The 22,711-nt window shown below is 54.4% G+C and overlaps 2 protein-coding genes across 3 annotated transcripts; both read right to left on the minus strand.

The window, feature by feature from the left end:
- Positions 1 to 177: 177 nt before the first annotated feature.
- Positions 178 to 3,089, minus strand: LOC138824309 (potassium channel subfamily K member 7-like). Its single transcript, XM_070018113.1, has 3 exons — positions 2,768 to 3,089; positions 758 to 1,156; positions 178 to 536 (listed from the first exon to the last, which is right to left on the minus strand). Exons 1-3 carry the CDS (start codon positions 3,084 to 3,086, stop codon positions 331 to 333), a joined length of 924 nt encoding a protein of 307 aa, XP_069874214.1. The 5' UTR covers positions 3,087 to 3,089; the 3' UTR covers positions 178 to 330.
- A 1,631-nt stretch (positions 3,090 to 4,720) lies between these two features.
- LOC138824306 (mitogen-activated protein kinase kinase kinase 11) lies at positions 4,721 to 22,702 on the minus strand. 2 transcript variants are annotated; one of them, XM_070018107.1, is made up of 10 exons: positions 21,411 to 22,702; positions 15,679 to 15,859; positions 15,338 to 15,486; positions 15,056 to 15,231; positions 14,689 to 14,932; positions 14,040 to 14,153; positions 12,870 to 13,005; positions 12,697 to 12,788; positions 7,419 to 7,796; positions 4,721 to 5,603 (listed from the first exon to the last, which is right to left on the minus strand). In XM_070018107.1, exons 1-10 carry the CDS (start codon positions 22,147 to 22,149, stop codon positions 5,293 to 5,295), a joined length of 2,520 nt encoding a protein of 839 aa, XP_069874208.1. In that variant the 5' UTR covers positions 22,150 to 22,702; the 3' UTR covers positions 4,721 to 5,292. The 2 variants fall into 2 exon arrangements, with proteins under 2 accessions (XP_069874208.1, XP_069874207.1); XM_070018106.1 differs by having other exon boundaries at positions 4,721 to 5,627; positions 21,411 to 22,700.
- Between the last annotated feature and the right edge of the window lie 9 nt (positions 22,703 to 22,711).

Genomic DNA, 22,711 nt, shown 5'->3' on the forward strand with positions numbered 1-22,711 from the left:
TGTTAAGGTGATGTATAGAAGGGTGACCATTTCATAACTCAGGTGATGAGTGCATTTCTTTTCGGACAATGTCACCCTTTCCTTTGCTTTCTCCCAGTTTTCCCCTCCCATCCCTGCCCACAAATTGCATAGTTCATTTCCCACATAGTGTCTACTGCATACCATGACCATTTTATTATTTTTTTATTAACACATTATTCCCTGAGGTCCTTATTTATACCCCTGGCTTCACTCCACTTCCCCCATCTCCAGATTCTTCCCCAAGCACTCCTGATGATTGCCTCCAGCTCCTTCACCTAAAAAAGGGTGAAGTTGGGCACCTGTGTCGTGTCAGCAAGGTGGGGTCTGGTCTGAGGTGGGAGTGGGGGGAGGCAGGGTGCTCAGATCCAACTCGTCTCGGCTTAGGATGCCATGTTGGTCCTCAGCTGTCACAGGGCCACTGGACCCAAAGAACTTCACTATGGCACGGACTTGTGGCAGCTCAGAGAGGGTCTCTACAGCCAGTAGCATGGCAAGGAGTCCTAGCAGCAAGTAACCTGGGGAGGAAAGGTTGCTAGGGCCGCTCTTGGATGCTCTTGATGTTTGTTCCCCAGTGAGATGACCCACCCCGACACCTGGCACCACGTCCAGCACTGCCCCTACGGTTCTTTGGACTGTGAGTAGCAGCCCCCCCCCAGTGGCTTATGGGAGCCATAGTCCAAGCGCGCCCTCCCCCCCCCCCCCCCCGCAACACCTCCCCGCTTCGCTCTGGACTTACCAAGAAGGGAGAACTGGCCAAGGTGGTAAATCCCTGGATGCAGGCCACGGCCCTGGCCAGGCAGCAGGTCTCCCAGGCCAATGGTGCTTAGGGAGCCGAAGCAGAAGTAGATGGCCTCTAGCAGGCTGCAGTCACCCTGGACACCCCACAGCACCAGAGCTGGCAGCAGCACGAAGAGGGTAGCCACTAACAGGCCGAATCCTGTAGCCTGAAGCAGCGCAGCCCGGGCTGGTGTCAGCTGCCAGCGGGTAGTTGCCCAGACACCCAAGCAGCTGAAGGAAGGGAGCAGGTAGTGTTGCAGGGCAGCCACAAGGGCTAAGGAAGCTGGCAGCCCCAGAGCCGCGTAGACCACACAGAAGGCCTTCCCAGCTGCCGATAGTGGAGCCATGTGGCCATAACCTGGAGGAGAGAGAGACATCTACCAGTGATCTTGAAAAGGGGTCCCCATTGTCCCGCCAGAAAGCTGCCCTCTAGTGGCTCACATTGCACACGCTCTTCAGGCTCTGCTCTTTGGCTAGGATCCTGGGCAAGTCCCTCAACTCCTCTGGGCCACTCCCGTCTTCCGTAGAAAATGAAAGGCTAAAGGAAGACAATACATTCCTCAGGCCTGTTGTAGCTGGGACAACTCACAACTACTGTCCTGCCTTGGGAGATCTTGGCCGCCTTCCTTCCTTCATTTGTTCTTTCCTTTTCTTGTTTTCTGGTGCTGGAGATTATGCTAAGCAAGTGTACGACCATTAGCCACACCCTCAGGCTGAGCCAGACTTTCTGAGAGATTTCCTTGGCTCTGCTTTTGACCTATATTTCCAAGTCCATAGCTGGTAGCGTGTCCTCTGCCCATGTCCCAAAGGGACATCACGTCTGTCTATGTGCCAGGCCATGAGCTGGAATTTGCTCAGGCCCTGACTTATAGTTGGAGAGCAGGGAGGAAAACACAAAGGACTACAAAGAGGCAGGATGAATGAGAAGGCATTTGGGTCTGGAGAAGTACGTGTTAAGGGAGAGGTGGGAGAGCAAGGCATGCTGGGATAACAGGATCAGCTGGTCCAGAGGTTGCAAACTGCAATGTCCTCAGAAGCCAGATGTGAGATAATACAAGGGTATTGAGGTGGCTGGAGAAGCTGGGCTCTGGAGGTGTTCCTGTCCTGTTCTAGCTTGTATGTTGACATGTAGGGATTCAGGCTCAGGATGAATTTGTTTCTTGAATTTCCGAAAGAAATTGGAAATAAAGGTTTGGATTCAAAAACTATTGGGAAGCCAGGTACCGATGGCTCACACCTGTAATCCTAGTTACTTAGGAGGCTGAGATCTGAGGATCGTGGTTCAAAGCCAGCCAAAGCAGGAAAGTCTGTGAGACTCATCTCCAATTAACCAACCACCAGAAAAAACTGGAAGTGGCGCTGTGGCTCAAGTGGTAGAGTGCTAACCTTCAGCTGAAGAGCTGAGGGGCAGCACCCAGGCCCAGAGTTCAAGCCCTACAACTGACAAAAAAATCCAAAAAACAACCCTCCCCCAACTATTTGGCAATTTGCAGAACAACAAAAGCCAGGTTGGGTCTCTGCTTTATTTCTCTGGGCCTAAGTACATGCTATTCCTGAAGACAGGAATTCTTCCATCCTTTGTCAGCATCCTGTTCCTTTGGTGAATAGATCATCATCAGAACATCCTCACATTCCTTCTGCCCTGTTTCCTCCACATCCCTCCATCCAAGAATCCACCCCACCGTGTGTGTTTTCTGCCATATCATGTGGACTAGGTACTTTTCCCAGGTCCCGATCAGCGCCTCAGGTGAGGCTGTGGAGGCCACACCCCTTCTGGCAGCTGAAGTGGAGGCACCAGTTGGGGTGTGTTGGTGTGGGGAGCCCCAGTGGTGATGTCAGGCCTGATAGAGCTGGAGCTTCATCTGGCGCTATGGCGCTGGGGGAAGGGCTGCACTGCTAGGGTCCTGGGGTGTGGGGGGAGGGCGGGGTCATGACCTCAGAAGCCTCCTCGCGTGGCATGGTGGCCTACCCGCGGTGGTGAGGATACTGGCAGTGAAGAGCAGGGCTGAGGGAAGATCCCAGTTGCTGGCGTCTGAGCCGTTGGCCAGGCTGGAGACTCCGTGGGACTGTGCTCTCAGGGTGGTGCCCAGAAGCTCCTCCAGGGCTCCAGGTGGCAAGCAGGCCCCATACTCCGCCAGGAAGGTAGCCAGCTCAGCCTTGAGCTGGGCTTGGAGGCGGAGTGCTGGAGGGCCCTCCAGGGCCTGGAATACCACAGCCCCAAGCCCCAGGGCCAGCAGGTGGGCCACAAGCAGGAGCAGATATCGGGCCCAAGGCCTCAGACCCCCCATAGCACGATGCTGAATCTGGGGTGCTGCTGTGGGAGCTGACTGCTCCACCGCAGGCCCCTGGGAGGGGCTGGGCAGGGCGGGGCTGGAAGGAGGTGCTGCGTGGGTGGCTGGGAGAGAAGTGGGGTGAGTGTGCACCGGAGGGAGGTGAGCTGGAGGGCTCCTCCCAGTTTCTGGGGCAAGACCCAGCAGCTGGGGCTGTGGGGGCGGCAGAGGAAGGTGCTGTGGTAAGGGTGGGGAAGCCGAGGCCTAGCCAGGGCCTCGCACTTATTCGAGGTCTTGTTCCCTCAGCCTCAAACTCCATTTCACCATTCAGACACAAGGGAAGTGTGTCCTCCTGGTGCTTGCCTAGAAAACTTGTGAGCAAGCAGGGCAGCAGTGGGTCACACCTGTAATCCTAGCTACCCAGGAGGCTGAGATCTGAGGATAGTGGTTCAAAGCCAGCTGGGGCAGGAAAGGCCGTGAGATTCTTTTTTTGGGGGTCCGGTCGTGGGGCTTGAACTCTGGGCCTGGGCGCTGTCTCTCAGCTCTTCAGCTCAAGGCTAGCACTCTACCACTTGAGCCACAGCGCCACTTCCAGCTTTTTTCTTTTTTCTTATGTGGTGCTGAGGAATCGAACCCAGGGCCTCATGCATGCAAAGCAAGCGCTCTATCACTGAGCCACCTTCCCAGCCCCCCCCCCCCCCCACACACACCCGTGAGATTCTTAACTCCAACAAACCACTCAGAAAACTGGAAGTGGTGCTGTGGCTCACTCGGTAGAGCACTCACCTTGAGCTGAAGAGCGCAGCGACAGTGCCCAAGCCGAGTAAAAGAAACCTGTGAGCAAAGTAACTTGAAACTTTATACCGTCCTAAATCCCATGGCGGAGATGCTCAGGTAATGGGGGGGGTAGGGTGGGGCTGTCTGTGGAGGAGGGCCAGCTCCCTGGGGAAAGCGCCTCTAAGTGTGGCCCAGGGAGCCCCATGGAGGAATACTGGGGCATATTGGGGTACGATGGTAGCTAGACAGAGGGATGAAAGGAAAGGTGGGATTTTGGGTGGCAGCAGCTGGGGCTGAGTGAGGTGAGGGGCGGGAACTCAAGGATGACTAGAGCCACGTAGGCAGGTGATGTTTCCAGCTTCCGGCCTACCCTCGAGCCTCCTTGCCTGTCTGCGTGCCCTAGGATGAGGGGAAGACTAGGAGCCCGAACCTCTAACTATAAACCGCAGATTCTGAGTGCCAGAGGCCAAGGAAGGGCGCTGGCCCAGGGCATAGTGTGAGAACACAGTCCGTGTCTGGCGCTCACCATGCCTGGAGGTGGTGGGATTGTTCCTCGTGCATCCAGACCCTGGGCTGGAGATCAACCCAGGCCAATCTGAGGATGTCACCTGAGGGCTATCGACTCTGGGAAGTGGGAGATCTGTACCGGGTGGGGGTTCTGTGGCCAGCGTGCAGAAGACAGGCAGGGTCAACAGGGAGGACCGGGACAAATACAGTCACCGGAAACACATGCAGACGTGGAGTGAGTGTGAGGAAAACACCAGTGAACTAGTGTTTGTGGTTGGGGGAAGTTGAGAGGCACGCGTGGCAAAGCGATGTGGCCTGGACCACGTGCCTGGGGGTGGGGTGGGGATGACAACACCAGCCTGCTGCACTTGGGAAAACAGCTTACAAGTTTATTTGGCTTCATTGGAACCTCAGGCCAAGGCCACAACCCTGGCTGGGGCAGCAGGAAGGCACCCAAAAAATCCCAGCCTCAGACCACTTTCAGAGGTGGGCTAGGGGGGTGGGGGGAGGGGGGCTGTCCAGGAACTAAGCCCTGGGGCAGGAACCACAGTGGCAGGACTTGGTCAAAAGTGCTGGTGACAGCTGAGGTTGGCCTTTCTCCCCTGCGCCTCCCCTCCCTGCGGACACCCCTGCGGGCAATTCCCTGAGTCAGGCTCTGGTCCTCCCAACCAGCTGGGTACAGACAGTGTCAGGCCCCAGTAGGGCAAGGAAGTCAGGGGGACCTCCAGGTTGCAGGTGAAGGGGGTGCAGGCCCCCCCCATCCAGTGTGAAGGCTTCCGGTGCAGTGTAGTGTTCCTGACCACCCCCCCTCCCAAGCGGGGGTGGTGGTGGGGATCCTGGGGGAAACCAAGGCAGCTATAGAGAGGCCTGCCTGGTGCCATTCCAGTGTATGCGGTGTCTCCTCTAAGGTAGCTGGAGCGTGGCGGGTGGCCTGGCCCACTCAAGGCCCTGCCTCTGGCGCCCAGGGGGCCTGGGCACCCATATCTTTGGTCTGCGCCCTGCAGTCTTGAGGGCCTCCCCGGAAGGGGTTGGCAGGTGGGGAGTCCCAGAAGGGATCTGAGTCCGGGAACAAGGTCCAGGGTGCCCGTCGGGGTGCAGGCTGTGGAGAGGGCAGGGGTGAAGGCCGTGGTCCAGCTGACACAAAACTCCACGGGTCAATGCGGCTACGAAGGGGTGAAGGCCGAGGTCGGCTGATGAGGCCCAAGGGTGAACGAGGGGTGCCAGGGGTGCCAGGAGCAGAGCGTGATATTCCTGGTGGGGGTGAGACGGTGCCTCCTATGAGGGTGCAGGAGGGGCACAGGGTTAGGGACCCCTCAGTTCCTAGGTGTCTCCAGGAGGCCCTGCACTGTTCTAGGCCTCAGTTTCTCTTTCTACAAGGGAGCTGCTTAGCTCATAACTTCAGGGATCCTTTATGCTTTGTTTACTGCACATCTGTCTATCGTGAAGGGATGAAGAACCTGACAGTTGGCCATCAGTGGCTCACACCTGGAATCCTCACTCTCCAGAATGCTGAGATCTGAGAGTTGTAGTTCAAAGCCAGCCTGAGCAGGAAAGTCTTTGAGACTCTAGTCTCTACTTAGCCACCAAAAAGAAGGAAATGGAGCTGTGGCTTAAATGGCAGAGCACTAGTGTTGAGCAGGAAAAGTTCAGGGACAGTGCCCAGACCTTGAGTTCAAGCTCCAGTACTGACACCAAAAATTAAATGAATTAGATAAAAAAAAATTTTTTTTTTTTGGGTCTGGTCGTGGGGCCTGAACTCTGGGCCTGGGCGCCGTCCCTCAGCTCTTCAGCTCAAGGCTAGTGCTCTACCACTTGAGCCACAGTGCTACTTCTGGCTTTTTTTTTTTTTTTTTTTTTTTGGCTTATGTGGTGCTGAGGAATCGAACCCAGGGCCTCAGGCATGCAAGGCAAGTGCTCTACCACTGAGCCACCTTCCCAGCCTTAGATCAAAAAACTTTAAAAATCATAAAGCACCTGGCAGGTAGAGCACACAGAACTTACCCATCCACTTACAAGTTGTGAGACCCCTGAACTTCCGGATTCTTTAAATTTCCTCATCTTTTGTGGTTAAGAGCCAAGTCTGTGAGACTCTTATCTCCAATGAACCACCAAAACACCGGAAGTAGAGCTGTGACTCAAGTGGTAAAGTGCTAGTCTGGAGTAAAAAAAAGCTCAAGGACAGCCCCCAGGCCCTTGGTTAAAGCCCTAGGAGTGGCACAAAAAAAACTGGAACTGGAGGCATGGCTCAAAAGGTAGAGTACCAACTACGAGTAAAAAAGCTAAGCAAAGGGGCTGGGAAGGTGGCTCAGTGGTAGAGTGCTTGCCTTGCATGCATGAGGCCCTCAGTTAGATTCCTCAGCACCACATAACCAGAAAAAAAAAAAAGCCGAAGTGGCACTATGGCTCAACTGGTAGAGTACTAGCCTTGAGCTGAAGAGCTGAGGGACAGCGCCCAGGCCCAAAGTTCAGGCCCATGACTGGACCCCCCAAAAAAAAAAAAGCTAAGCAAAGCCAAGTGCCAGCAGTTCATGCCTGTAATCCTAGCTACTCAGGAGGCAGGAAAGTCAGAGAGACTCTTATCACCATTTAACTACTAGAAAACCAGAAGTGGAGCTATGGCTCAAAGTGGTAGAGCACTAGTTTTGAGCACAAAAGCTCAGGGACAGAGCCTCATCCTTGAGCTCAAGCCCCATGACCAACAAATAAATTAACAAATAAAAAAATGAGTATAAGTTTACAGATCCTTTTTTTCCAGAGTCTGATTGTGTAGCTCAGGCTGGCCTGAGCTGGACCCACGGCTGGAATTACAGGTATGTGCTACCTTGCTATAATTACATGGGACAACCTCTACAAAATTAACCCAGCATAAGTAACCACCTAGTAGGAGTCTATCATTGGTACTTCTCTTGTTCCATAGCTGGTCTAGCTCACCCTGCCCCCTTGACCACTCCAGCAGCTGAACACACAGTGCAGTTCTCAGGTATCTCCAGGGCCCCAAGATGCAAGTCCTTGGCCCCTCCCCACACTGGTGGCCACCATCGAAGCACTGGTTCTAGGGACACTCACCTCGTGTCTCTTCACGCCGGGGGCTCTTAGCTGAAGGTTGGCCAGTGGTGACACCCAGATCCAGCAGCAGAGGCCCTGAGGTGGGCTGGTTGCGGGTGTGGGGCATCTTGGGGGAAAGACGGATGAGTGGGGTGGAGGGTGGCTCAGTGGGGCAGGGCGCGGGGACGGACACTGGGGGCACTGTGGGGGACTCCCCACGGTCTCGGCTCAGGCCCCCTGGTGGCTGCAGGTCCCGCCCAAGGCCCAGTGAGGCAAGCAGGGCCGTGCCCCGCAACAGCGCGCGCTGGATCAGCTTGGGTGTTCCGGAGTTGCTGCCTCGTTCCGCTGGGCCCGGTCGTCGCGGTTCCTCGGACTCTGGGCTTGGCCTCGGGGGGTTACCTGGAAGTGAGCAGCAGCAGCAGAGGTCAGACCAAGGCTGGTACATCTTCCCGATGAGGGCCCTGGGGACTGCACAGTGGCCTCAGAATAAGGACTAAGCTCTCTTGTCCAGTGGGATCTTTACTGACTCCATTGTACTTGTAAGTCCAGCTCCTCCCTGTCCAGCAGAACCTCCCATCAGTTCATCCCACCTTTCCTCAGAGATGGAGCTGGATGAACCAGACTGGGAGGCAGCCAAGGGCTCCAGAGCCCAGTGATGGCAGGACAGAGATCCCAGAAGAGGCTGGCTGCAGACTGTGGCCTCCATGGCCAGCCACAGGCAATCTCTAGAGCCAGGGGCAGGGCTGGTCCTACTGGCTGGGACCAGGACCCCATGCCCATTCCGTTCCTCATTGGGCAAGTCTTGACCTTTTTTTTTGGTCCAGTCAGTGGCCTGAACTCTGGGCCTGGGTGCTGTCCCTCAGCTCTTCAGCTCAAGGCTAGCGCTCTACCACTTGAGCCACAGCGCCACTTCCGGCTTTTTTCTTTTTGCTTATGTGGTGCTGAGGAATCGAACCCAGGGCCTCATGCGTGCAAGGCAAGCGCTCTACCACTGAGCCACCTTCCCAGCCCCCCTTTTTGTGTGTGTGTGTGGGTCATGGGGCTTGAACTCTGGGCTTGGGCGCTGTCCCTGCACTCTTCAGCTCAAGGCCAGCGCTCTACCGCTTGAGCCACAGTGCCACTTCCAGTTTTCTGTGGTTTATTGGAGATAAGAGTCTCACGGACTTTCCTGCCTGGGCTGGCTTTGAACCATGATCCTCAGATTTCAGCCTCCTGAGTAGCGAGGATTATAGGTGTGAGCCACTGGTGCCCAGCTTTGGTAAGCTTTTTTAAGGCTGGCACTCTACCACTTGAGCCACACCTCCTCTTCTGGCTTTTTGTGGTTAATAAGCCTCTCAGATTGACTGTCAAACTGCAATCCTCAGATCTCAGTCTCCTAAGTAGCCTGGAGACACTGGGCTCTTCTGCCTACTCCGTTCCCACTCCAACGTAGTTCGGAGCGCACCCTAATGTGGGAATACTGTCCTTCCAGAAATGAAGAAACTGAGGTTCAGAGAGGTAAGTGCCTTGCCGACGATCACAGCTTGTTTAGAGCCTGTGTTTCTCATGATGTAGAGGCATTAGGTGTTTGATTCTCAAGTCCAGAGAGCTTGAGGGCTTGCCTTAGACTGCGCGAGGCCAGTGAGGGTGGAGCAGGCCAACCCTCACCCTCCTCACCCACCATCACTTCCTACCAGATGCTGTCCTAGATTTTAAAAAACCAGCATCTTGATTTCAGACTTTAGATTGGCTTGACTTGGTTCTAGAGCACCTGCGGCTGGGCCTGGGGAACCTCCAGGTCACAAAGTGTCTAAACAGAAAAAGCCAGAAGTGGTTCTGTGGCTCAAGTGGTAGGGAGTTTGCCTTGAGCTGAAGAACTCAAGGGCAGTGCCCAGGCCCAGAGTTCAAGAGCCCACAACTGACAACAACCACCAAAAAAAAAAAAAAAAGAAGAAAGAAAAAGAAAGACCATATATACTGAGTTTAAACAGAAGATGTGTGTGTGTGTGTGTGTGTGTGTGTGTGTGTGTGTGTGCGTGTGCACACGTGTGCATACGCACCAATATTGGGACTTGAACTCAGGACCTGGGCGCTCCTGCCTGGCTTTTTTGCTCAAGGCTAGTGCTCTACCACTTGAACCACAACTCCACTTCTGATTTCTTCCTGGTTAACTTGAACTAAGATTCTTTAGGAAGTTTTCTGCCAGCTGGCTTTAAACCTCGATCTTCAAATCTCAGTCTCCTAAGTAGATTACAGGAGTGAGCCTCAGCTGAGAGGCATTTATTACAGACAAGAGAAGGCTGGGATGTGGCTAACTAAATGGTAGAGCACTTACCTGGATTCCATTTCAGCACCACAAAAAATAAAATGCAAAATAGGTAAGAGAAAGAGACAAAGGAAAGTGTGGGTGGAGGTCAGGCCACCAGGGTGAACAGAAGTTCTTGTAGTCAATCCTCAGAAACAGAGGTCCCTGAGTTAAGTGGCATCCAGAATACTTGAGCTGGGAGTTGAATTTGCCTCTAAAGTGTCCTGGCAAAGTTGGAAACCCTGTTTCTCAGGAGAAGCAGGATGACTATTCCTGAGCCAGAGACAAAGGGGAAATTGCTTCCGTGGGGCCTTGTGGTTAAGGGCTCTGGATTTGTCAGTGCTGCAAAATACATAACTTAGGGCTGGGAAGGTGGCTCAGTGGTAGAGTGCTTGCCTTGCATGCATGAGGCCCTGGGTTCGATTCCTCAGCACCACATAAGCCAAAAAAGCCGGAAGTGGTGCTTTGGCTCAAGTGGTAGAGCGCTAGCCTTGAGCTAAAGAGCTGAGGGACAGCACCCAGGCCCAGAGTTCAGGCCCCACGACTGACCAACCAACAAACAAGCATAACTCACTGTACCCTGGTCCTCAGGGAACAGATATCCAGCTGGGGACAGGGTAGGTGTGTAGGGATCACCAATGGTGACTTATGGCTGGAATAGAGGTTCCAGTCATTGATTCTCAGCCAGGCTTCTGACTCTGGGTAGCTGGGAGATCAAGATGGCAGCTGGGGTGGAGACTTGAACCAGGGGAGGCATGCTCAGCTAGCAGCTAGGCTGGGCAGGCATATCCTTTCAGGTAGCGCAGAAAACTTGTGTTACACTGCCCAGGGAGGACAAGGGCAGAGGGCTGTGCGGAGCGCTATCAGGGTCTGCTCTGACTCACACCCTCGGCACGTTCTAGAACAGGCAAATTTAATCACCTTGGCCTTCCAGATTTTTGTTTAGTCACCACAGCACAACTACGGGGGTGAAAACTGTTTTGGTAGGTGGGGGGTCCAGGGCTCTGCTTCAAAAACCTAGGTTCAAATCCCTACTGGGCTGGATGCCCTAGAGCAAACCACTTAATCTCTTTGTGCTTCCGTTTCCTCCTCTGTGCAACTGTGCTGATAATAATATCCACCTCACAGTAATGCCTGGCACCTAGGAGAGAGCCAATAAACATGGCTACTATTACCATCAACTCAGGCCCTAGTGATAGGGATGGGATAGAGAAGGGGAGCTAAATTGTTTACTGCACTTAAGCCGGGTCCTGCCTTGGGCTACAGGCAGCAGGTAAAGCTGGGGACTAGGGCTAAGATGGTCCCCAGGTTGGCACAGGGATCCACAGGCAAGGGAAACCGTAACTTCTAGCTTGTGCCAAGGTTGGGGAGTATTGAGCTGAGCCCCTGTCATTCTGATTCTGGAGCCCTGCTGTCTGTCTCCTCTAGCCTTCTAACCATTTACAAGTGAGGAGTCCTTCCTTCCAGGAAGCTGGCTATAAGAATGAGAGCCAGGGACTAGGAAGGTGGCTCAGTGGTAGAGTGCTTGCCTTGCATGCATGAAGCCCTGGGTTCGAATCCTTACTATCACATGCACAGAAAAACTGGAAATGGTGCTGTGGCTCAAGTGGTAGAGTGCTAGCCTTGAGCAAAAGAAGCTCAGGGGACAGTGCCCAGGCCCTGGGTTCAAGCTCCAGGACTGGCCAAAAAAAAAAAAAAAAAAAAAAAAAAGGAATGAGAGCCAGAGTCTCTCTTGGCTGAAATCTTCAAAATCTGAAGATTTCAGCCGGGCGCTGGTGGCTCACGCCTGTAATCCTAGCTACTCAGGAGGCTGAGATCTGAGGATCGTGGTTCAAAGCCATCCTGGGCAGGAAAGACCGCGAGACTCCTATCTCCAATAAACCACCAGAAAACCAGAAGTGGCGCTGTAGCTCAAGTGGTAGAGCGCTCGCCTTGAGCTGAAGAGCTGAGGGACAGCGCCCAGGCCCAGAGTTCAAGCCCCACGACCGACCAAAAAAAAAAAAAAAAAATCTGAAGATTTCAGGCAGGTTATTTCTCTTTTTGGAGCCTCAATTTCCTTTATAATGAGGGAAATAACAGTATGTCCCTCACAGGGCTGGACAGAAGAGAAGATGTTATTACCATGGAGAACAGAAAAACTCCAGATTTCTCCAGATGCAGTGTACTTGAACTAGGGGCTTTGTACTCTTGCTTGGCTTTTTTGCTCAAGGCCAGTGCTCTACTGCTTGAACCACAATTCCACTTCTGCATTTTGCTATTAATTGGAGATTAGAGCCTCATAGACTTTTCTGATCAGGCTGCTTAGAACTGTATAGATCTCCATCTTCTGGGTAGCTAGGGATTATAGGCATTAGCCACCGGCCTGGTGGGCCTTCTTACCCTCTGCACCCCCACCAGGGGCTCCCAAGAAGAGCATCTGAGAAACATCCTATGAAAATCACTTGTCTGGCTTCACCCCAGATAAGCAGTTTTCTTCTGGTCCCTAGGCACTGCTTCTCTGGGCCATCAAAGGGAGCCTCCCTCCTCCCTAGAGCCTGCTGTGAGGCAGGGCTGCCACAGGGCAGCAGGTGTGTGTGTTCCATTCTAGGCCTGAACTCAGCCTCTTGCACTCATTCAGCTTGCTTGCTCACATCTGGTACGCTATCACTTTGGGTTACACTTCCAGTCTGACATTTTACTGGCTAACTAGAAATGGAGTCTTGTGGGCTTTTCTGTCTAGTCTGGCTTTTAACCTTGATCCTCTAGAACTTACTCCCCCTGAGTAATTAAGATTACAGCATAAAGCACTGGTGCCCCCTTGAAGGCCCAGGCTTGAACAGGAGGACAAGTCTCTGGGCCCCCTGAGGCCTGGGCTGTGTCCACTCGCTTGTGGTCCTGGCTCTGTCCTGTCTCAGCCAATCACTAGAACGTGCAACGAGGGACAAGATTCCTCCTCTGCCTCCTGGCTTCTTATGTTCTATCTTAGTGTCAAAAGAAGCTCAGCAAGATCCCGTTAGGGGAGAGAAGGCCACTTACCATTGAGTGTTGGGGGTGTGGAAGGAGATCCTAAGGGGGATGAATCATCTGAATCCAGGTACCACGTGGCTTCGTCCATACGAGATCTTCTCCTGGAGAAGGAAAGGAGGGGAGGGTTGAGTTTCAGGTTTGTGGGGAGGAGCACAATCCTGAGGTGGAAGGGGGGTGTTTACCTCCCATTCTGGGCCTCCCCAGGCTTGGGGGAACTGGGACCCCAGGCCCAGCATGCTCGCCGCTCTCCATTGCTCGAGTCCTCCAGACGTCTGGGAGATTGGCGGCCCCACGCCTGGCCTGGCTCTGCGGGCTCCACTGTAAGGGAATCAGATAGACTATGAGCTGACCCTGTCTCCCTCTCTCCCCACCCCGTCATGACAGTCAGACTCCAAGGCAACTCTGGAAGATGGGGACAGGTTAAGCTCCTTATCATTCTCAGTGTGGGCTTCACAGAGGATAGGTGAGTCTGGGTCTCGGGGCCAGAAGTAAAGTGGAACATCTCATTAGTCTTTGTTCTTGTTGTGTTGTTTTGTTGTTTTTGTTTTTTTGGCGGGGGGTGGAGATGGGGGGGAGAGGGGGAGCAGAAGTAGGGCTTGAACTCAGGACCTGGTTGCTGTCCCTTTGATTTTTTGCTCAAAATTATTGTTCTACCAGTTGAGCCACAGCTACACCTGGCCTTTTTGTTGGTGAATCAGAGATAAGTCTCATGGACTTTCCTGCCCAGGCTGGCTTTGAACTGAGATCCTCAGATCTCAGCATCCTGAATAGCTAGGGTGACAGGCATGGGCCACCAATGCAGAAATCTCAATCTTGAAGCTGTTGTGTGTGTGTGTGTGTGTGTGTGTGTGTGTGTGTGTGTTTTCTTTTTGGGTCCGGTCATGGGCCTGAACTCTGGGCCTGGGTGCTGTCCCTCAACTCTTCAGCTCAAGGTTAGCGCTCTACCACTTGAGCCACAGTGCTACTTCCGGCTTTTTTCTTTTTCTGCTTATGTGGTGCCGAGGAATCAAACCCAGGGCCTCATGCATGCAAGGCAAGCGCTCTACCACTGAGCCACCTTCCCAGCCCTTGCAGCTGTTATATACTACATAGAAATAAGTACAGCAAAGCCAACTGCCTGAGTTTGAATTTTAGCTGGGCTACTTACTGTTATGTTGAAAAACGGTTTTACTTTTCTTATCAGCAGAACTTAAATAGCGATGATATTTACCTAACATAATTAGTGTGAGGCACTAGATGGGGGGGGGCGGCCTAGAAGTGGAAGAAAGGGGGTGGTGGTTTTCACTTCCAAGAATGAGGGTTGCTAGAGGGGTTAGGACGTGGGAACGGGCTAGGGAGGCCAGGTATCTTACACTGTATGGCTCGGAACCGAGGAAAGGTGGGCGAGTCCCCAGCCCCAACCTCGAAGACATTTCTCCTGCGGTCAAGGCCAGGTGATGCTTGCACAGTGATCCGGTGCTTGAAATCTGGGGTGCAGGGAAAAAGGGGAGCAGATGCGAGTCTGTGAAGGAGAGCCAGGACTTCCAAACTGCAGGGGCCCTGGGGAAGCCCTCAGACTACGCAAGAAGGCGCTGAGAGTGACAGCAGTCTCTTCTCACTGCCTTTGCAAACTTGGGGGGCGGAAAGGAGATAGGACCACCTGTCACTCAAGCACCCGCCTTGCTGGGCGGAGTCGGAGGTTCCCCGCGCGCCGCCTTTCTCCCGCCCTCCCACAAGCCTTCCTAGAACTTCCAACAGCCCCGCCCCTTCCCGATCGCAGCCACTCCCAGGTCAACGTGAAAATATTCCCTCCCGAACCCTCCCAGACAGGAAAAACATTCCGGGTGCCACCCCTTCTTAGCCTTCAACTCAAGGATCAACCTACCAACACGCTACAACCAATCCCGGTGCATCAAGCAGCCCGAAGCCACACCCCTTTCCAAAACAGCCAATGGGATAGGCATCCCCGCCCCCTGGCGCCAGCAACCAATAGCTGAGAGGCGCCCTCGGGCCCCCCCTTACCGAGGGGCATGCTGATGCGCTCGCCGCCGTCGCGCGCCCGGAGCTTGCTGCGCTTGAAAGTGCCCCGGCGGCGGCGCACATGCGGCCGCTCACGGTCCACCTGCTGCAGGAGCAGCGTCAGCTCGCGCTCGAACACCTCCAGCTCCCACTGGGCCAGCAGGTGCTCTCGCCGCCGCAGCTGCTCCGCTTGCGATCGCTGCTCGCGGGCCGCACGCGTCAGCTCCTCCTCGCGGCTCAGGAGTTCCTGCGCTCCGGAACAGCGAAGGCGTCAGGGTCAGCCCAGTACTGACCCCGGCGCCCACCTCCACTCACTGAGGGAGACCAGGGAAACACTGGTTCGGTTCCTGGGTCCTCCGATTCCTCGTACCTTTTCCTTGGCCCGCAGCTCGTCGAAGAGGCCCTGGATCTCTCGTTTCCAGCCCTCCTGCATGGAATGGAAGGAGTCCCGCGGCATCTCCCGTAGGACCTGAGCTTCTAGCGCCTCCAACTGCTGCAGGATGGAGGCGAAGTCCGGCCTGCGGTGGGGGTCCTGCGCCCAGCAGTCTACGGGCACGTCAGGGAAGAGGGACAGAATAAGGAGGGGGTTGTGAATTGGAGGTGTCCTGGGCCAGGAAATTCAGTCCCTCATCTGCCCACCCTGCCCTCTTACCGGCCATGAGCTGTGCAAAGGGTTCGGGGCAGGTGGACGGGATGGGCAATGTGAGCTTGTTAACGGCCACACCATAGGCCACGGCAAGACAGTCGATACCTCGGTAGGGCACCTCCCCAGTCAGTAGTTCCCAGAGAAGCACCCCAAAGCTGTGGGTAAGACAAAGAGTCTGGGTGGCCTCTTCTGCCTACTTACTGACACTACACCCCAAAGCAAGGAGGAACTAAACTGTCTGAGGCCCTTTCTCTGGGCTCAGCCAGTGCCTACCCCTAGGCTTAGGCAACCACCGCTACCCTTCACAGACCCACAGCAGACCCCATCCAGTCCCCACCAGCCCGCACCTCCAGACATCGCTGCCCTTAGAGAAGGTGGAGGCCTTGATGACTTCAGGTGCCATCCAGGCATAGGTGCCGGCAGCACTCATTTGTGTGGTCTTGTGCCACTCTCGGGCCAGGCCAAAGTCAGTGATCTTCAGGGTCTTATGCTCCATGTCGTCACCCTCAATGGGCTGTAGCAGCAGAACTGGGGAAGAAGGGCAGGATTGTTGGGGTTCCAGGATTAGATGTGGGAACAGGTGAAGAGCTTGCAGCATCTGACAGGTGTCCTGGGCAGGCAACTAGGTGCACAGATGTGACTTGTCTAGATCATACCCAAAGCTGGGGTGTGGAGTAGAACCAGACAAAATAACCATTTGGGACACAGTTATTCAGGGATTAGTGGAGCTCAATACTTTATACTCAGTTCTAGCACTCAAAACCAAAACAACAAAATTTTCAAGCTGGGACCTGTGGCTCAAGCCTGTAATCCTACCTGCTTAGGAGGCTGAGATCTGAGGATCAAGGTTCTCAGCCAGCCTAGAAAGGAAAGTCTGTGAGACTGTTACCTCCAATTAACCACCAAAAAAGCCAGAAGTGGAGCTGTGGCTCAATTGGTAGAGGGCTACTCTTGAGAAAAAAGGCTTACCTCTTGAGAAAAAAGGTTGAGGCACTGAGTTCAAGCTCCATGACCTCACAACACACACAACACATATACAACCTTTTCAGGCTGGGTACAGGGACTTAATGCCTCTCCTCTAGCATAGAGGAGATTTTAGGAGAATAGAGATTTTAGGCTGGTTGTTAGCAAACATCTGTTATTCCAGATCTTTGGGTTGGAGGACCAGGCTGGCCCCTGACAAAAACTTGAGCCCTTATCTGAAAAATAATTAGAACAAAACAGCACTAAGGGGTGGTTCACATGGTAAACTCTTTGCCTAGAGTGTGAGGCTGAATTAAAATCTCAGCACTACAAAATAAATAAATGGGATAGGTTATTATTATTCCCATTTTACAACTGAGGAAAACAGAAGGGAAATAGTTTTGCCAAAGTTGTAAGCACATAAAGCAGAGATTCCAGCCTCCTCTGTGTGGCTCCAAAGCTCATGTTCTAACTTTCCTTCAATATTTCAGGGAATAAAAAACTAGCAATGCAGCAGTTTCTCAATGTCTGTGGCATCAGTGAGTGTGAATCAGAATCCCCCTGGGGACAGGGAACAGACAGGAAGTCCTAGGCGAGCAAAGAAGGCATGCAGAAGCCAGGTCCAGTGGCTCACACTTATAATCTTAGCTACCCAGGAGGCTGAGATCTGAGGATTGTGGATCAAAGCCAGCCCAGGCAGGAAAGTTCATGAGACTCTTCAATTAACCACCAAAAGATAAAAGTCGATCTGTGACTCAAGTGGTAGAGCACCAGCCTTGAGCAGAAAAACTAAGGTGTATTTAATAAACTTTAAACCCCAGTGTACACACACACACACACACACACACACACACACACACACACACACACACACACACACACACACACACACACACACACACACACACACACACACACACACACACACACACACACACAGAATATGCCAGCAGGCACCACAGGCCCTTGGTACTCTCAGCACATGGTGGCTACGGCAGCCATTCCCAGCCATTCCCAGCCAGAAGACTCCAAAAGATATCCACCAAGGCAGCTGCGTGTGAAGAGAAAGGGAGGGGTGATGGTTCTTGGCCATAAAGGAGGAGCCTGCAGCAAAAGTAGGAGTGGATGGTCAGACTTGGCAGGGGCTCCTGGCTTTGATCCAAATGGGGCCACCATACTTAGTACGGGGAAGATAAAGCGGCAACTTGCAAGTTTCTTGCCAGGTTAAAAACAGCTCAAGTGAGAGAAGTTGTAGGGAATAAAAAGGGGACAAAAATCAGAAAGCCATCAAGGGTCTGAAGGGCCCTCCTGTGGGAGAGAAGTGAAATTTTTCCACACAAGTGTCAAGAGGTATCCTTCAGCTCTGCTGAACAGGGTATCAAGTACTGCAATGGGGTGACATACGTACTGACCTAGGGAAGGGCACCTACACAGCTAGGTGAGTCAGGGAGAACTGTTCAAAGGAGGTGGAGACAGGGTGTGCATGTTTGAGAGTCTGAATCCACAATCCCTGGTCCTGATCCTGGTGAAGCCTTGGGGTCTGCCAGGGGCTCTGTCTCTGCTTCCCTGCCCCTCTCTGCTGGCCTCAGCTCGAAAAGCATCTGCTGCTTGGCTCTGCTTCCTTAGCCCTCTTCCACTCTCAGTACCACTTCACTCTGATTCCAATGTTCCTAGGAGCCCCGTTTCTTACCAGCCTCTGCAGCATTACTCCTGGTCTGCCTCAGCCTATTACAGGTGCCAGCTGCCTGTCCTCACTGGCATCTTCCATACTTAGAGCTCTAGACCAGATCAGCAGCCCAGTTCTGCTGCTCATTAGCTGCTCCACCTGGTTTTTCCATACGCCCTTAACAGCCTTTATGGTGTCTCTGCCTGGCAAACTTTTTTGTAATTTCTCCTAATTCAGAGAATGGTCTCGAAATCCACTCATTACACTGAACAAGACTTGGGCTGAGTCCTGCACAGGCAGTAAGGCTGAGGATGACAACAAATTCCACCTCAGAGGGTTGTCATGAGCATCAAACTGATTTTTAAAGCCTTTGCTTGGGGTCTGCCATCTTGCAGGATTATTTTTTCTTTTGTGCTGGTACTGGGGCCTGAAATCAGGACCTGGGTGCTATCCCTGAGGAAAGGTCTTTGTTTAAGGCTAGTGCTCCACCATTTGAGCCATAGCTCTACTTCTGGCTTTTTTTTTTTTAACAAGTCTTAGTGGGGCTTGAACTCAGGGCCTGGGCACTGTCCCTGAGCTTCTTTTGCTGAAGGCTAGCACTCTACTACTTGAGCCACAGTGCTACTTCCAGCTTTTTCTATTTATGTGTAGTGAGGAATTGAACCTAGGACTTCATGCATGCTAGACAAGCACTCTACCACTAAACCACGTTCCTAGTCCCTACTTCTGGCTTTTTTGGTGGTTAGCTAGGTAAGATTCTCATAGACTCATGCCAGGGCTAGCTTCGAACCACAATCCTCAGATCTCAGCCTCCATCCTGAGTAGCTAGGATTACAGATGTGAGGTCACTGGCACCCAGCCTTGGATTTTGTCTTCATATCTGTCAGGCCCACTCTCCTCTCTCTACCCTCAGTCATTCTTTACTTCCAGCTTTTCAGCTGCCTCTTGTGTGGCTGCTGCAGGCTCAGAACCAACCAGTTGTCAGCCCTGCACAAGCTCACCCACGAGGAACCACACCGGGCTAGGCAGGGTGGGAGAGCACAGATTCCCTTTCTGGAGCCAATGCCTATCTCTCCTATGGAGAAGTTGCCTCCAGGCCTAATCTCTGCTCTCCTGTGTCAAACAGGAAAGCTAATCTCCTTTTTTCAGCGGGGGAATCTGAGGATCAGAGCGGGGGAATCTGAGGATCAGAGCGGAGTAGCAAGTCGCCCCAAGTCTTGCTCCAAGTCTCAGGACTTCTTTGTATTGTGGCCTTTCTGGTCCCTGCCCACCTCCAGCTCTGGCACTTGTCAAGTCTCCATCTCAACTCTGTATCGCTTGCTTTTTCTCCAAGCTGCCTGCTGCCGGCCTTGGGTCTTGAACTTGGTGTGTGACAGAGACCTAAGTAAGGCATGGGAGGTACGGAGCCATGCAGAAACGGGCTAGCAGGCTGGGGCAAGCAGGCCGACTCTCGGCATTAGGGGCTCCCTGGCTTTGGAAAGGGACTTGGCCAACCTCCCCACCCCCTTTGTGGGGCTCTAGAGTAGCTTGGGCAACTCACACCTCTTCCGCTTCCCTCCCATGGTCTCTACTTCTCCTTTTGGGGCCAGGTCTCCAACTGGGAGGGGGGGTCCTTTGGGGGCAAATTGGGGGAGGTCAGGCCCAGGCTAGGCTGGCTGGTTGGTCCTGTGACTCGTGGGCCTGGAGAATTCCCCCTTCTCTCCCCGCCAGGCTTTCTCACAAGGCCCCCATTGTCCAGGAAAATCATGCCATTGTTTCCTGCTTGTGCTCCCCCAGCCCAGGGACTCCCCCCTGCCCCAATCCTGCAGACAGCAACTTGGGCCTAGGACTGGGGTCTGTGAGGTTGGATACCAGGCTCAGAGGCTAAGAGCACGCACCTTGCCTGCCCTTCACCACCACCCAGACTCTGGAAGGGAAGCAGAGGAACTGGGGGAGGGAGCATGGGGGAGCAATCCCAGTTCCTTCCTCTCCCGAAACCCCTCCACCCCCAGCTCTTTCCTCCCCTGCAGGCAGCTGGGCTAGGGAGGGAGCAGGGGCTGGAGCAGGGGCAGGAAGCCAGCCCAGGGGCAGCAGGAAACACAGGAAGCGGTGGGGAGGGTGGGGAGCAGGGGCCTGGACTATTGTTCCATTTTTTTCTGGAAAGAGAAGGGAGGAAAAACAGAAGACAGGAGCCCCCACCCCCTGAGCCTTCGGGGAATCCCCCTCAGGCTAGGGCAGAGAATGGGGGGTCCCTAGACAGCTAGGTCACACACCGGGGTCCGGCTGAGACACATGAACTGCCCCTACTATTGCTGGCCTTTGCTGGCACCTCTGGCTCTAGCAAGGACTTGGGTCCTGGTGCTCTGCTTCCCCTAGCCCCTTGTGCATGTCGGCCAAGGCCAGAAGGCTCAAAATATGGATGCTGATATCTCCTAAGAGTCTCTGTGCCTTCCCAGTCTCTGAGCCCACTGAGGCTTTCCTTACTTTTCCTACTGCTATCCAGCTTGTGCTCTGGGTTCCAATGGGGTCCAGCTCCTGGTGTCCACACACCGCTTCACCCCCCCCCACAACATGGTGCTGAGATCTGTTCTGGTCAGGCCCTGCCTAGACACTTCCCATGCGCCTTTCTAAATGCTACCTGTTTGGGCCTGGCATGAAACCAGCCTGCTTCAGAAAGCTCTCTGAACCTGTCATTCACTTGTCTTGGGCCTATGATGGGAAGTGGGGGGGGGGGGGGGGCTAAAATGGCTAGAGACAGTCTCTCTTAGCCAGGCTCCCACTCCCAAGCATGGATTCCAGGCTGGGCCCCCTTGTCAATCCTGCTCTTAAATGCCCCTGTCCATGGCTGAGGCATGGACTACTTATTGGGCACTGTTCACTAGGACTTACCCAGGCCATGAAGCCATTTTGGCCTACTGATCACTCATTTTTATGGGAAATACAGACATAGAGCCTCTGAGTAAAAAAAAAAAAATTTAAAAAGGCCAGGTAAGGGGCAGCTGAAAGTAAGGGACTTTTCCCTCTGAGATCTCTGTCTGGGAGAAGCTCTTTACAGATGCAGGATAGATTAGGCAAAATGAAGGAGGGAAGGGGATTGCAGAGTAGCAGCAACACCATGAATGCAAACTTCAGAGGGAGGGAAGGGGAGGAGGACCAGCCTCCAAGGGACTTCCTGAGGTGGTGAGCACAGCTAGGCAGTCCGCTGACAGCTCACACTGAGTTCTTAACGCAAGTTTCCCAAAGCTGCAGTTTCCCCTGAAGGCTGCAAGGATAGGACACTGCCAGGTTCCTGGAATTCCTGCTTTGGGGCCAGTGCAAGGCCACAGGTACCCCTTAGTCAACTGGGATTCCCCTAAGGCAGACGCTCTTGCCTCCAACAGATCCCTGAGTAGGCTCAGCTGGGATGTGTGCCTGGGTCCCATCTCCCTCGCCTCTTCCAACCTTTCCCATCCACACCCCAGAGAAACTCACTGTTGTTGGACTTGAGATCGCGGTGGATGACAGGTACCAGAGCCTCACAGTGCAGGTAATGCATCCCACGGGCAATCTGCACGGCCCAGTTGACCAGCACGTGTGGGGGCACACGCCTCCCAGCAAGGGCACGACTGAGGGGCCCTCCTGCCGCATACTCCATCACCAGGCAGAGATTTGGTTCCTCCAGACACACAGCTTTGAGGGCAATGATGTTGGGATGGGCTAACATGGCGAAAAGTCGGGCCTCTTGGCGGACGCTCTCAGCTGTCACGCTGATGTCCTCGTCGGGGTCCTGGCGCGCTGCTTTCACAGCCACCAGCTCCCCTCGCCAGCTGCCACGGTAGACCTTGCCGAAGCCACCAATGCCGATCACTTCCTCTAGCCGCAGCTCCTGGAAGCTGGCTACCTCGCAGGGGGGTGGGCCACCACCCCGAGACACGTAGTTGGATGGGAAGATGCCCACCTGGCCACCCACCTGGCCTGCCCACCAGCCCTCATCTCCAGAGATGGCTGCATCCCGGGACAGCACCTCCACACGGTCGCCCTTCCGCAGGGCCAGCTCGTCCTGCCCGTTGGGCTCATAGTCGAACAGGGCTGTCCACACAGGGTTAGCATAAGCGGCCGCCTTCGGGGATCCCTCCGGCCGGCCTCCGCCCCCACCCCCGCCGCCCCCAGTGCCACTGCTGTTCCATGACCCCAGAGGGCTCTTGAGGAAGAGGTTCTTCAAGGGCTCCATGGCCCCGAGCCGTCGTTGGAATGTGTGGGGTCCTCCCGGTGCCCGCGGTCCCCACCCCCGCTGGCTGCCTAGCGCTAGTGCGGGAACCTGGGCATCGGGGTCGTGGCCCTCAGCCCCAGACCCACGCCTCTCTGGGGAGCCGGGAGTGTTGCCTCCCGGTCCCCCGCATCTCGGGCTTCAGGAGGAGGGCACCCAGGGTGGTGTGGTCAGGCTGGAGGGGTGGGGCCCCGGGGCCTCCGGCGCCTCACCATGGCTGGCTTCAAGGGGCTGAGCGTCCCTCAGTTCGGCAGTAGTCCGGGGAGCCCGGTTTGGGCGCCCGCCAAGGGTAAGGTGGGGCCTGCCGGGAGGGTGGGGGGGCGGCGCCCGGACTCCGGCCGGGGTTCTCAGGTGCAGGGCTGGAGAAAGTCCCCAGTAGGCTCGGAGCTGCCTCTCCCCGGCTCTAGTGCTTTTAGCTCCGACGGCTCCGACCCCGTTCCCTTCTTCCTCCTCCCTTTGTACTTTGGCCCCGGGGGCGGGAGGCAGAGGTGGAGGGTGGAGTTTCACTTTTTTCCGCTCTTCTCTC

This window comes from Dipodomys merriami, unplaced genomic scaffold (genome assembly GCF_024711535.1).
Source record: "Dipodomys merriami isolate MVZ:Mamm:240054 unplaced genomic scaffold, mDipMer1.0.p SCAF_128, whole genome shotgun sequence".
NCBI classification, from domain to species: domain Eukaryota; kingdom Metazoa; phylum Chordata; class Mammalia; order Rodentia; family Heteromyidae; genus Dipodomys; species Dipodomys merriami.

Coding starts and splice junctions, on each gene's coding strand:
- LOC138824309 (XM_070018113.1), bottom strand. CDS start 3,086: ATGGGGGGTCTGAGGCCTTGGGCCCGATATCTGCTCCTGCTTGTGGCC. Junction 1,157..2,767: donor CAGTATCCTCACCACCGCGG/GTAGGCCACCAT, acceptor TCTCTCCTCCAG/GTTATGGCCACATGGCTCCA. Junction 537..757: donor TGGCCAGTTCTCCCTTCTTG/GTAAGTCCAGAG, acceptor TTTCCTCCCCAG/GTTACTTGCTGCTAGGACTC.
- LOC138824306 (XM_070018106.1), bottom strand. CDS start 22,149: ATGGAGCCCTTGAAGAACCTCTTCCTCAAGAGCCCTCTGGGGTCATGG. Junction 15,860..21,410: donor CGATCTCAAGTCCAACAACA/GTGAGTTTCTCT, acceptor CTTCTTCCCCAG/TTCTGCTGCTACAGCCCATT. Junction 15,487..15,678: donor AAGGGCAGCGATGTCTGGAG/GTGCGGGCTGGT, acceptor TCTTACCCACAG/CTTTGGGGTGCTTCTCTGGG.